Source organism: Fundulus heteroclitus, chromosome 5 (assembly GCF_011125445.2).
Source record: "Fundulus heteroclitus isolate FHET01 chromosome 5, MU-UCD_Fhet_4.1, whole genome shotgun sequence".
NCBI lineage: Eukaryota > Metazoa > Chordata > Actinopteri > Cyprinodontiformes > Fundulidae > Fundulus > Fundulus heteroclitus.
Genome location: NC_046365.1, coordinates 6,094,966 through 6,109,626, shown reverse-complemented (window position 1 = coordinate 6,109,626; position 14,661 = coordinate 6,094,966). Strand labels below are relative to the sequence as shown.

The following is a 14,661-nucleotide window of genomic DNA, read 5'->3' as shown; positions in this document are numbered from 1 at the left end:
CAGGGTTGATGAGTCTATTTCAGATTCAGACTACTACTACTCGTCAAATGCAGCAAAGACTTTTTAAAATCGTTAAAACCGCCCTTGAGTTTAGTACCAATAGGATCCTCCGAAGCAGAACCTAAGTTCATGTGGATTAGTGGTTAAGGCCGCGGTGGCATTCTTGTAGTGCTTACAAATCGTTCATACTCTGTCTATCTCTGTTTCTCTTCTACTGTAAACCTCTAATGCGGAAACAGACTTTTGAAAAATGGTAGAGGCTTCTATGAAGCTTTAGTAAGCGTGCATCATCAGCCAGACACCTCACCTTCATACTATGGGCCAATAGTAACAGCTTACACTCACCTCATGAGATGACTTCATAACTAGAAAGAAGTCGTTTTGCAAGACAAGCTTTACACCAAGGAGAAAAAACTGGCATTTCAATATTGCGAGATAAGTGACAATATTCTCAATTAGGGCACACCTTTCTATAGTGACTTTAACTGCATGCTTTGAAGATCCATCCATCTATTATATACACCCTCTTGTTGCTGGTGCCTATCTCCAGCTGCCATTGGACAAGATGTGAGATATTAATGAGCATCTTTGTTTTGTGTTTTCCTCTCAGCATTTCCAGAAGGTGATCCCACACCAGTTTGACAGCTGCCCTGACAAACTGATCCTCAGGGCCTACCAGGTCAAATACAACCCCAAGAGGATGAAGAAGTAAGACCGCTCATTACTAAGCTTCCACTGCGAGCACCGCAGGCTGAATGGGCTTTATGTAACACTAAGGGCCTGATCTTCAAAAGGGTTGCACATATTAAAACATAGTGTGTACGTAGCTGATCTACATACCAGGAAAAAGCAATTTGTGTGTATGAAATGAGCAGAACAGCGGGTGCAAACGTTTTGCAGGTGCGCCTTCATGAATATGCAGATCACATGCTAATGACCAAACTGTGCAAATCTATGGGAGGGGGGTAAGCAAATTTAAAAAATATTTAGTACGTTTAAAAGTCAAGCTCAAACTGGCACGCAAAAATGCCTGCAGTCTGTGTGGCCAGAAAGGAGGCACTGGTATAATGATAGATGAAGGAGAGAGTCTGTCTGCATGTGAACATATTTGGACTTTCAGAGATGACAACATTAGAATAATATTAGTGGGGAAAGGTACGTAAGCCTTGGAGAGATTAATGCAGCGACTGCAGGACCGCGCGGGGGTTCGGGGTAGGGAATATTAATCATCATGCAATTAAACCAAGGCAAAAAATACCATGCCTGTAAATGGCATGCTTGTAAATAGTGTTTCACCGATGCCATTTTTTGGCCCTGATACCGATACCCGATACCTGGCTGTGCAGTATCGGCCGATACCGATACCATACTGATACCATTACTTTGACATTTATGTGTGTGTGTATATATGAAGAACAGCATACTACTTGGATGTAAAATAATTGCTATCATGGCTTTGTCAAGCTGCTACCTTATTAAAGCAGGAAAAAGACTAATACAAAGTGAATCCAGTAGAACTAGTGAGTGTCGGGAGAGAGAAGGCTGCGTTCAAGTGACATACAAACATCAAAATGGTATCTGTGACCTATTTGTTGGTACTCGCCGATACCGATACCAATATTTTAGTGCGGTATCTGTATCGGTGCAACACTACTTGTAAACAAACAAAACTGAATATTACCCACCACCTGAGAACAACCAACGGGCTGTAAAGACGGTTAAATCCTGGGACAAACATTTTTACCATGCTGGACTGCAGTGACTGGAGAGGAGGGAAGGTCTCTGTCTGTCTTTCACTGACAGCAGCACGACAAGCTGCTATTACAGCTGTCGTTGCACAACTTCAGGCCATGTTCTCATTCATAAAAGGGTGAAATTGCAGACAAATCTGGGTGCATTTTGAACGGGAACAGATTGTCCAAAACAGGGACCGTCCCTGTTAATCGGGGTCATGTGGTCATTATAGAAAACCATGTCCACAAATTATCCATAACCTCATTGTTCCAGTACGGGCTCTGTAACCTATCCATCCATTATATATACCAGGTTATCCATGCAGGCTTGCATATTTTGGTGTTACCTCAGTTTGTAATATTTAGCCACAAGCTGACCATACGGCTCCTTCCCGGACTCAGAAGGTGGTCAAAAGGAGCTGACAGCTGACAGAGTCAACTTTTCCAAGTTTTATGATTGACATGTATTCTTTAGTAACTTTTGTCAGTTTTTATCTCTTTATTTTTTTTACTTTTGTATATTGCACTTTAAGACACTTAAAGAGCACTGTAGATAATATTCATAATTGTTAGGATGTTATTTCATCCATTCAATCATTTTCTCTACCTGCTTAACCTTGCATGGTTGGGGGGGGGGGGTTGTTGGTGCCTATCATGTTATTATTTTCTTTTAAATACTTATTATTATTATTATTATTATTATTATTATTATTATTATTATTATTATTATTATTATTATTATTATCCCCCAAAACTGGAGGGAGGTTTCAGTCAACCGTGCTGGATAAGCTCTGCTTAGCTGTCGTATTCACATGACCACTGTCACTGATACGCGAACCAGTAGAATAAAGATAAACAGGAATAAATCTGATCTGTAAACTGTAATATTTTCTAATTAGTTTTGCAAAACTTCTGCTAACAAAATGTTTTTTTTTCTTTCTTTCTTTCTTTCTTAATAATAATTAATTTTGTCTCTAAGAAAGAGTTCTAAAAAAAAGTCCTCTTTTGAAAAAATATCATTAAATATATTTTTTTTGTGTGTGTCCTGGGTGTCTGGAGAGATTATGTGAAGGATTTGGTCTTCCTCTTTCTTTTACAGCAACTCCCATTAGTACATGCAGTTTATTCATTTAAATGGAGCAAACCAAATCTATTTTGCACTTCTGTGGACGCAATCTTTGAAGATCACGTCCAACACGGCCACCTGTTGCACCACCTATTGCTTTTTTTTTTCTGTCCATGCAATTTAGCGCTCCTTATTTGGAATCTTTGAAGATCAGGCCCTGAGGCTTTTCCACAGAAGCACGCACACATCCACTGGCAGAAATGAAGTGTGTACTTGTTTTGGTTTTAAGTGCTGCATTAAATTGGGAAAGTCAGTCTCCTACGTTTCATGTTTTCTTTTAATTCCTTATAACCTATATGGAAACTTCATTAAAAAAAATTTTTTTTTTTGAAAATATAAAAAATCATTTTTGGCCTACTTTCCTTTTCCTTTTATTTCCAGACTTGAGAAAGAATACACCACAATTAAGAATAAAGAAATGGAGGAGCAGATCGAGATTAAGGTTTGTGTAATTCATATGTTTATCCTTAGTAATCGATTAAAATCTAACATATTTGAAAACAGTGTAATAACGCGGCTTTATTTTCATTTGCTCAGAGATTACGCACAGAAAACAGGCTGCTGAAGCAGAGGATTGAAACACTGGAGAAGGTAAGAGAACAGTTTCCTGCCTTCAGTATGTTGATTTAAATCGGCAGCACGGCTGAAGCTGAACAGCCACATTGGGCCAGTCTGGGAGTTAGACATCGTAATCCTGCTGGTTTGAACCCAAACTTTTTGTGTTTGGTTTTCTTCCACTGAGGTGCTTGTCCTTGTGTGTGATTGTTTAGCACTCAGCCATTGAAGACCTCAGGTTTTGATCTTCTCATCTTCTGTAAAAGACATTTTCCTAAAATGACCTTAATGCTGCTGCTTCTCTTGCTCATAAACATTTCTTCACTTCTCTCTTTACTTCTCTACATTTGTTTCCTTTTTTGTGGTTTATCTTCCCTGGTTTCCCACTGTTTTTTTTTCTTTCACCATCTTCATCACTTTTTTTTCATCCTCTTGTTCCTCTCCTTGGTTTCGCTGTAGGAGAGTGCCGCTCTGGCAGACAGGCTGATACAGGTAGAGTACTGTGCACCACTTTGCCACAGACCTCTTGCTAACTTCTGCCTCACTCACACCTGTCCTCTCAGCTTCTCTGCACCATTTCTTCCATTGACCTGACCAAAATGCATGAGGAAAAATGATACGCCGTGTAACTTTTTAGCCCGCAAGATTGTCTGATCAGTGATTGCATGCAGTCTTCAGCCATGATGGAATGATACGTTTATATAATCCCTGCATGAGGCATGTCAGCGTTAAATTCACACATCTTCATTACTGATACAGTGCAAAGTATGCATTTGCCTCAAACTTTTTAGTACAAATTTAGATGTATTTTATTGGGATTCTATGTGGAGGACCACATTACTGTGAAATAGAAGGGAATCAGTAGACGGTGTACAAACATATTTAAAAACAAAATTAGTTTGTGGTGTTCCTATGAATTCAGTCTCTTTTAATCCAAGGCCGCTAAATAAAATCCAGTTAAATCAACTGCTGTCAGAAGTCATCTGACTAATAAATTAAGTTCACTTCTGTATAATGTAAGTTTAGCCTAAATCCAGATATTTGCTAAAGAACATTAGTGAACAAACAGCCTCACGAAGATCAAGAAACACAGCATACCGGTCAGGGAGAAAGTTGGCCTCTGAAAATGAAAGGCTGGGCAAGGAGAGCATTAATCAGAGAGTCAAAAAAAACATTCTAACCTGAGAGGGCTTCAGAGACTCACAGCTTAGGTTGGTGAAAACCTAAGAAAACCCAATAATGTCCTGCTATTTGAAAACCATGTACCATTTTCCTTCCATTTTACAGTTACTCTTTGATCTGTGGCATAAAATCCCAAGAAAATATACTGATGTTTGTGGCTGTAATGTAAAAAAACGGGAAAAACCGATCGTGGAGGATAAAATCTTTTTCTTATTTGCCAAAAAATTAGACCTTGCTTCAATATGTATTATAATAGCCAGCGGCGCTGTGGGTGGCCAACAGAGGGCTAGAGACCATAGATTTTGTCCTTATAGGCATTGTTATCACTTTGTCAGTACTTTACACGCTTCTTAAAACATGCTATGCACCTTTAAGTCCCAGGCATGCTGTTTGGCCTTAAGCTTTAAGCAACGTAAACCAACAAGGTATGCTCTGTAGTTTGATGCTTGACCTACAGATTTGAGAGTGAGATTGCTTTCCCTAGCTTCAAACATATAATAAGCGTCTCTTCTAAAAGAGCACTTTTAAGGGCTAAAACATCTGTTGTATAAACACATTGCAGTGTTTCCCTTAATGTTCACTTTTCTTTATTCCCTTTTGTAATCGTAACATATCCTTCATCCTTAGTTTGCTTGCATGTTATAATCAAAACTCCACGGTTGGTCTTGACCCTTGTCTCTGGCGTGCTAATACAGGGTCAGGTGACTCGAGCACAGGAAGCAGAGGAGAACTACGTTATCAAACGGGAGCTGGCTGTGGTGAGGCAGCAGTGCAACACGGCCAGCGAGAGCCTCGAGAAAGCCCAGGAAACCATCAGGGAGCTGCAGCAGCAGAGGGTAAATGAGTGTATGAGTGTAAACACAGTTTCAACCATTTCAAAAAGAAAAATAACGTTTTTATTTACGTTATTATTTTCAATGCTGGGAAAATCTTTTGAATTAAACACCATCCTTCAATTCAGTTTTTACTGCGTTCCTTTTACACAAACGCATTTATATTAATGTTTGTCTGCACATGACTGATGACACATGCTTGCCAAGGTACAGCCAGGTTTGCTCATATCCTATGGAGAGATTATTGTTCCAATATTATTGCAAGGAAAGAACATGCTTCAAAACATGGAATTTTAAAAAACATTTCAATCAGGTTTTGTGAGTAAGTTACAAATGTGTACGCAAAAGCTGAACCAACATTTTTGCATGTTGGTACTTTATTTATTTATTTATTTTATGTATTTTTTTCACATTTTATTTGGGAGACAGAGTTTTACGAATTGCATTATTTTCAGATTGCTTGTTACAAATGACATTCTCTACACTTCTGGGGGTGGGGCTTCCTCTGGAGGATGGAGTGAAGATGCATTTCTATTGGTCTGCGTGAACGTTAGCAACAACATTTCTATTGGTCTTTGAGCATTTCTACACCGACCGCTCCATCCTTCAGAGAAAGCACTGTACCTCAGAAGTGTAGAGAGGGTAATCTGTAAAAAACAATTTGAAAACAATACAGCTCTTGAAACACCGAAAAAAATAAAATTATCTGAAGAAATAGTCTGAAAAAAAATACCAAACAGCAGAAATGCATGATAAACTTCTGCATACACATTGTAAATTACTCTCAAAACCTTTTTTTTTTCTTTTTTTTGATTGAGAAGTTTTTTTAAAGTTCCAGTTTTGAAACGTGTTCTTTGCTTCTAATACTCTTGGAACAAATTTCTCTCCATAGTATCTGTGGTATTGCAGAGACAACGAAACCAGTGTTACACGTCCTGTGCTGACTGTTTGGAGATTGATGAAACCCAAAGACAGAACCCCTCCTGCCTGAATTATTGCTGGATGCAATTTACTTTTGCAAGTCTTTTTAGTTAATTTCTAACCTTACTGTTCTAGTAAGAGGCAAACAAACAAGTTCTGTTTTCCAAAGAATGTGCTAAAGTATTCTAAGCAACAGAATAATGGAAATTCACTCAAACAATTTTTGTTAAATCACAGTAAAATTACAGAAACAAGACTTCACCTCCAAAGGTAGTTTCTGTCGGAAATCAGAGGTCTGAGCAGGGTATGCAGCACGCATAGAAGGAAACATGTATCCCAAGTTCTCACCAGTGTTCAGTCATAGCTTATTTTGCTTCTTCTTTTATGTCCTTCAGCCTCCATTGCTCTAGCATTTTAATTGTTAGAAAGTTGTCTCATCTTCTGATTTTCTTTTTTCCCTCCTAGCTACGGTGCCTCTCTCTTCTGGCTAAAGTGGGATTTAATAGATTTGACATATGCAATTTACAAAAGTTCTACCATTAAAGACAAAAGACATTTGCTTATTGGTAATGGAGCTGTAGCCTTTTTGTACTGGTTGCTTTATCTCTCCTAAACAAAATAATTAAATCATACAGATTGGTCAAAAAGTTCCCTATCTAATCAAAACCCAATAGATCGCATCAAGTCTTGACGAGCATCTTTCACTCCTCCTGAAAGAGCTCAGAGCCACAGAGACAGTTGTCTGTATTGTTGATGGCTTTGCAGCGATCCCTCATACTGAGCATGCATGAAGCGACAGTGGAGAGGAAAACTCGCTTGAAGTTCAAATGACAGCAAACAAGGCAAATTGGAGGACAGTTGGAGAACTCAGCAGAGTGAGAAAATAGACCCTGATGTCCTCCAGCAGTCTAGGCCTATAGCAGCATTCCACAGGAGAGGAGCCTGATAGCTAAAGGATCTGCCTCCCATTCTACTTTTAGAGATTCTAGGAACCACCAGCAGACCTGCAGTCTGAGAGCGAAGTGCTCTGTTAGGAACATACGGGGTAATCAGAGCTCTGATATATGATGGAGCTTGATTGTTATTATTATTATTATTATTATTATTATAGAGAAGGAGAATTTTAAATTCTATTCTTGATTTAACAGGAAGCCAATAAAGGGAAGCCAAAGTTGAAGAAATAGGATCCCTCTTGTTGATTTTCATCAGAAATCTTGTTGCAGCATTTTGGATCATCACTCCGGCACAAAATATTTCTAATTAATTATTAAAAGTTAACAAAGCCTTGTCTCCTTGTTGGTAACCACCAAATTTCAGTTGAAGATTTCCCAGCCACCTTTGAAACTTGCTCTTTTATGTGAGAAGATGGTGGAAACAGAAAGCAGCTGGTGGTTTGTAGAATGGATGCCTCTGTGGTTGTTTCATAGAGGTAACAGGCTGCGTCATTAGCTTTAAAAAGGACATAAATACAGTGATTTTACTCTTAATGACGTCATTATGACTGGTGATTTTGATTCCAGCTCATATTGCTGGCACCCTCCGCCCCCCCAGGGTTCACACACCTCCTCACACTTTCAGCCGACTTTGATAACCATGACTGAAAAGCCCAGAATGACAAATCGAGAATCTTCTACTCACGCTATGTACTTGCCCGATTTAATGCTTTTGTATTTTACCCCATAGGTATCTTTCCGCTCCGTTTGCTGTTTTTCTGCTGTTCTCGTACCCTCCACTTTGTAGTTTGACCTTGATGTGGTCTCTTAAAAATCTGCAGTGGCTTTCACTTTGCTGACGTCACTCCCGGGGGTTGTCACTGGGCAAAAGTACAAGTAGATATTTTTGCGCATGTGTGTGTGTTTATTGGCAGACGTGGTACATTTACAGAAAAATAGCTTCACTATTGTACTCACCTCGTTTCTGTGCATGCCCTCACTTTATTTGTTAGACATTAAAATATTAGATACTTCTTTGTTTTGAATTCTCTTATTGCTAATTTTCCTTCTCAGTTGCATCTTGAGGATAATCTTTCAGTTTTCTGAGAAAAAGGATTTAAGAGAAGAGAAGAGAAGGTGTAATAGTGGGTGCTTCTTCTTTTCTCAGGAGAAAGAAACCAAAAGAGACATGAGAGAACTCAAACCCACGTTTACCGCTCCTGTGGTAAACTTACAGAACTGAACTGCTGACCCTGACATGAGCCTAGAAATGCATCTGTCCTGCACACCAAAATATAACATATAAACCCCCGTTTTTTAATAAAACACACAGGTCCCGCTGCAAAAGCTGAAAGCTGATCAATGAATGACATCAAACTGACATCAGCCACTGCTGCACGATATGTGTGTGTAACGGGATGATTTGTGTTTTGCAGTACACAGAGCAGTTTGTGAACAATCTGCAGACGCAGCTGGAGCAGTCCCGACTGCGCGAGGCCGAACTGCTCGGAGCGCTGAAGGAAATGCAAGACAAGGTGCTCGATCTGGAGAAGGTGAGCTAACACGCGTTCATCTCGCAGGTTTAAAGAGAACTAAGATTTACCACTGAATCTGGAACAAAAGCGTGTGAGACTGACAAACCAAGTTTTCAGGCTATGGATTTTAGATTTCATGCCGACAGGATAACAAATGTTATTTTAGTGTGAGTTATTTAACTGTAATAGAAGAGTTTAAGCTAGAAAAGGATACTTTGCTTATGTTGCAGTTTACTTCTGTAAATCCCTGCTGTGTGACCACACTAGCCGCTTGAAAAAAAATGCTGTTGATGTTTGATGATGCTGCCCTCTAACACTTTAAACCAGACTAGACTTGTTTGACTGGACTGCGACACTTTAATTACATTCATGTGAAAGGGCATTAAGGCTGTCATCATCCTTACCTGTAGTATGGAAAAGCCTGCCAATACGATCCAAATATGTTTGGCTGCTGTAAGATTCCTTTCTAAATGAAAAGAAACTGAAAAGAAAATCCTTTGTTTATATCCTGATGCCAGTCAGTATTAGCTGTTTCACACTGTTTGATGTTTCAAAGTCCAACTACAAAATATTTCTTATGCGATAAATCAGCACAGAGTTGAGGATAATTATGTAGAATGGAAAATGGATTCAAGTGTAATGGGCATACGCCGTACATTTAATGCATTTCTTCCAGGGTGGCTCTGTGTTTAGCTCCATCCATCTTTATATGAACTCTGGCCAGCTTCCCTGCAGAGGAAAAGCATCCCCATTGCATGATGCTGCCACAACCATGTATAACTGTAGGGAGTAGTAGTGTAGTTTTCAGAGTAATTTGCACATCCTAAATGCCCAGTGAAATAGGTCCAGTTTTGAGGCTTCACCATGAGAAAATGTGAAAAATGTTAAGGTATATGATTACTTTTGGAAAGTATTGTCATATTTATGCCCTTCACATATCAACTGCCATGTCTGTAGACACCCTTGTCGACCTTTTTAACCTGTGCACACAAAATATTTTGTCATTCAGAGGAGCAGCTCCCTGCCTGATGAGAACAACATGGCCGCCCTGCAGGAAGAGGTGAAGCAGATGAAGCTGAGGGAGCTGGAGACGCTGCGATCGTTTAGAGAGATGCAGGATGCCGTCACTGATCTCAACCAGCGCTGGCAGGTATAAGACGCAGACAGCCAAAAAAGTCTCTGTATCACCGCCGTGTCTAGGCATATTCATCTGCTCGCTCTCTGTTACAACAGCCAGATTGGAATTATTCCCTCTCTGTCTCCGCAGCATCACATGTCGCGTGGCAGCAGCACTGGCGGCGGAGGCCACTGGAAGGAATCCCCGAAGAAGAACGCCATGAACGAATTGCAGGACAAACTGATGACGGTCAGATTGAGGGAGGCACAGGCCCAGGCTGAGCTCCGAGAGGTCAAGCTCAAAGCCCTGCAGCTGGAGAGCCAGGTCAGATACCTACACAGTAGATAAAGCTGGAATTGTGGTATAGTGTGCTGCAGCACTAAATAAAGCACAGAGTACTCTGTATGAGTTTATCTTTTTCTAAATAGAATTCAGACTTATTGTAATCTTTTGAAGTGATCTGGAGGCAAAGTTTTCCAAGATTTCTAAAGGTCTTTCAATGCACAAAGGAGGCAGCAGACCTAAGAAACGGTGCAGTAGATGGACGGCTTCTGAAAAAGAAGTGCTTCAGAAATTGGATCAAATTCAGAAAAAATTTAAAATCATGATGGAAGCTTGAATTGGGACAATGATGTTTTTCATGTTTTGTTCCCTTTTTCATTACAAACAAACCTTATGTTCCCTGTGTTCCTGTTTAACCTCCCTCCCACTTAGAACCAGATCCACAGTAAACTGATTGGTCGCCATGAGCAGGAACGCTCCGCCCTACAAGATCGACTCCAGATGTTGGCCAATCAGAACAAAGCTCTGCAGGCCCAGCTCAATGAGATGAAAAGGAAGCAGGCCGAGTCGGACTGCAAGGTGTGGATGCAGAGATCTGTAAAGCAATGAAAGTGTGAATCCTGGATGAAAACCTAAACAACTAGAAACATAGGCCGTTTCTCAATATGCGTACTTGAGCGTTCTCGTGTTCTCGTGACACGTCGTCAGCCTCAGCCCTGTTCTGATTGCCAAGAACACCAGACCGAGAACGGACTAGATCCCCGGATGTTGTTCTCGCCCCACCCTCTTTATGGAGCATGCATCAGAGCAGACTTGTGCGTTCTTCAGACTAACCGCTTTCCCAGAATGCACTGTGGCCGCAGCACAATTCTGCAATTTTTTTATAGATTTATTTAGGCTTTTTTAGATATTAAAAATATTATTGTTTTAAAGATGTTTTCAATAAAATATGGTGTAGTGTATAAACAGTTTTGTTTGTTAAAAAGGCTAAAGAACTTAAATTATATTTTATTTAACACAAAATATTACTTCTCACATTCAACAATAAATACATTATTCATACAATTATATAATTTTATGATCAATATAAGTAATCATTTATTATCCTCTAAAGACTATTAATAACAAGAGGTGAAATGCAGGTCCAGACGAGCTGTTTATGCGGTGATGTCACGAGTATACGCGTACGCTTCTGTTCCAATACACAGAGATACGTTCTGCATGCTCCCCTTCTCCCCAAGTCAGTACTTGGCCAAGAACGGACTTGACGAGAACACGAGTCCATTCTCTCGTTCTTGTGACTTGAGAAACGGCTATAGAAACTAAACACTGGAGCGTCTGTTATGACATGGGGGAACAAAGTGTGCGCATGTAGGGGGGTGGGATGTACCCAACACCCCAATCCGCTGTTTTACTGATTTGTCAGTAGCTTAGGGGGAGAGGAGCGTAAACTTTGGAAATCCAGAGAATGATTTCTGATAGTTTTATCAAATTTGTTGACAGTCATATATATGCTTATTTAATTAACCGATTTATTAGTCTTGTGCTGCATTCTACCTGTTTTAAGGTGAGTGACAGCGACGCAGCACTGTTTTAACATTTAAAAGGCCAGCTCAGATCCAGATTTCTTTACTTTACCCACCCATGGTCACCTGATTGGACAGATCACATTGAGATAAAGCAACTTATTTCCAAATCAGCCGGTGGCGCACAGGGTGAGATGGATGGAACTCATGTAGAGGTGAAGAAGAGTGGGACTAAAATTGAGCAATTCTTTCCAGTATTTATTTTTAGTTTGCAAATTCAAAACAAATATATAAAGTCTTAACAAAGACTTTAAACATGTCAGACTACCAATGTGAGTGAAAAAAAGAGCTACCAAAACCTAAAGTTTGAACTCCTCCTATGAAATAAAGGAGCAGTTGCTCTACTTACTTCCCTGTTTAGGGGCCTAGGACTGTAATATGAAAACGTCTGTTGTTGACTGAGATGTTGCTTTCCCTGTTTTTCTTTGTAGAGTAAAGAGGAGGTGATGGCAGTGCGACTGAGGGAGGCAGACAGCATGGCTGTCATGGCCGAACTCAGACAGAGGATTGCTGAACTGGAGATACAGGTGTGTGTGTGTGTGTGTGTGCATATATAGATATCTAAAAGTAATCCAATTGCATTTGCATCTACAGTGTATTTCCCAGTAACAGAGATCATCACCTAAACTCAGATATATGAATGCTCTTGTAGAAAGAAGAAGGGCTGATCAAGGGCCAGCTGAACCACTCAGACTCAAGGCAGTACATCAGCCAGCTCCGGGACCAGATTGCTGAGCTCAAGAACGAGGTCAGACACCTTATTTCACGCATCTGTCCAGGGTGTTATTTGTAAGATTTGTAAAGCTGTATTACAAACGTTTGCTTCTTGTGCGTTTTTTTAACTTCTTCCATAGAATATTCAAATATGGTTTTGAAATTTGAAAAAGCCAAAAATTAGCTTCACGTTTTTTTGTTTCAAATATGTCTTACCTAAATATGTGCTTTTACTTGGTGAGCACATAAAAGAAACCCAGTTCAGATTTGAGAGCCATCATTTCATGCTGTTTTTTGTTATCTCTGATGTTCAAAAGCTAAGGCTGCACCACATTGCAAAATTAAGTACTTACAGAGTGACAGCACACAAAAGGAGCTGTGCAAAACGGTAAGTAGGCAAGCAGGGTAGTATAAGACTGGAATGACCTGGAAACTTTAAAGATTACTTTTACAGACCTTAAAAACTACAGTGCATGCACAGCACGCAAAAACTTTAAAAAGATGATTGTCGGTGTGTATAGAATATGCCATATACCACATGTCTGTGTTTGTTAAAGAGCTTAAAACAAAGTATGAAACAAAGTGAAAACACATATTTATTTATACATGAATATGCCATATATCTGTTTTTGTTAAATAGGATAAAAAAGGGTATTTCAGCATCAGAACGCATATTCTCAATATGACAGCATCCTGTATCACAACCACATATCTGCTGTTTGTAACAAACCAAACTATGTGAAAATCGAGTAAAATACAGGAAGTTAAGTATCCAATCCAATTTTATTTAGAAAGCACTTTAAATGACCAAAGGGACCAAAATGCTATACCAAATGACATAGAAACATTTAAAATATTAAAATGCTATAGGAAGAAAAACTAAAATAAAATACAGAAATGAGATATAATTGAAATGCATTAGCAGCCACACAATAAAAGGCTAATAAAATAAGCAGAAGCTAACATAAACTTCTCACATGGTGTCAAAGATACAAGTAAAAGAGTGGGGCAGATGAGGGACCCTTCCAAGATGCCGGCCACGCAAATACATCTGCTCCAATAGACCTTGAGGTGCCAATACCAATAATAACAACAACAACAACAATAATAATAATCATAATTATAATAATAATAACAATAATAATAACGACACAAGTAATAATAATAATAATAATAATAATAATAATGATGATAATAATAATAATAATAATAATAATTGTAATAATAATAACACCAATAATAATAATAATAATAATACATTTAATGTGAAAGCACCTTTCAAAGCACCCAAGGACACATTTAAAAATATATCAACAATGCATCATGACAAAAACATCACACAATAAAACATTTCAATGAACAGGCAATTACAGTGAACAGATATGTTTTGAGTTTAGACTTGATGTGAGATAAAGAATAGAAAATTCTTCTTATTCACATGTTTAAATTATTCTTTTTTTTTCATTATACATTGCTAACTAAAGTCCTCACTTTTTCATCTCTCTCTTTTTTCCAAAGTGTTACTGTCTCACTTTATCAGACATTTTTGTGTGAATTTAATAGCTGGTAAACCAAGGTAAGCAATCTTAGTTGCTTACCTTCAGTCCCCACGTAAAGGAAAGAGAAACATCCCCTGCAACTGGCATGAGGAATTTTTCAGAAACTTTCCAATCATATTTGCCTTTAAACATGTTGCTCCATCTGGATACTTTGCCTCAACTTTTCATTCATGGCAGCACTTTCAACAGATTTGTACTGAAGCAAGAGAAGCTGCTGCTCGATATATTGTTTCTATCAGGAAGCTTCACTGTTGGCATCACAAAGAACTCACAGTGTCCACAAAGGATTTTCCAGATGCACACATCTTTTCAGCTCTTCCCACAAATTCTCTATGGGATTAAACTCCATGCATAACAAAAAAAATTGACTTTTTTACTGTTTAACCTATTTCGGGATATGCTTAGGGTCAGTGTTCCTTTGCCTGTGCCTACAGTTTAACTTGCATACTGATGTTGAGCGTTGTTGCTTAGGGCTAGGGCCTTTGCACAGTAGCTTTATGTTTGTTTAATTAGGACTGACATGCTTCAGTCTGTGGTCTGTGGCTTTGTACTCATTAGATTAGAAAAAAAAAAGAATCCGGTAAAG

The 14,661-nt window shown here is 39.0% G+C and overlaps 1 protein-coding gene across 1 annotated transcript in view; it reads left to right on the top strand.

Annotated features, from left to right (window-relative positions):
* Nucleotides 1-14,661, top strand: part of si:ch211-239f4.1 (EVI5-like protein) — a 64,617-nt gene that overhangs the window by 28,799 nt on the left and 21,157 nt on the right. The window contains exons 9-19 of the mRNA XM_021308403.2: nt 611-708; nt 3,241-3,301; nt 3,397-3,450; nt 3,874-3,906; nt 5,292-5,432; nt 8,719-8,835; nt 9,827-9,967; nt 10,085-10,258; nt 10,649-10,795; nt 12,234-12,329; nt 12,455-12,550. Of these exons, the coding sequence (XP_021164078.2) occupies nt 611-708; nt 3,241-3,301; nt 3,397-3,450; nt 3,874-3,906; nt 5,292-5,432; nt 8,719-8,835; nt 9,827-9,967; nt 10,085-10,258; nt 10,649-10,795; nt 12,234-12,329; nt 12,455-12,550 (1,158 nt within the window). The remainder of the gene's footprint in view (nt 1-610; nt 709-3,240; nt 3,302-3,396; nt 3,451-3,873; nt 3,907-5,291; nt 5,433-8,718; nt 8,836-9,826; nt 9,968-10,084; nt 10,259-10,648; nt 10,796-12,233; nt 12,330-12,454; nt 12,551-14,661) is intronic.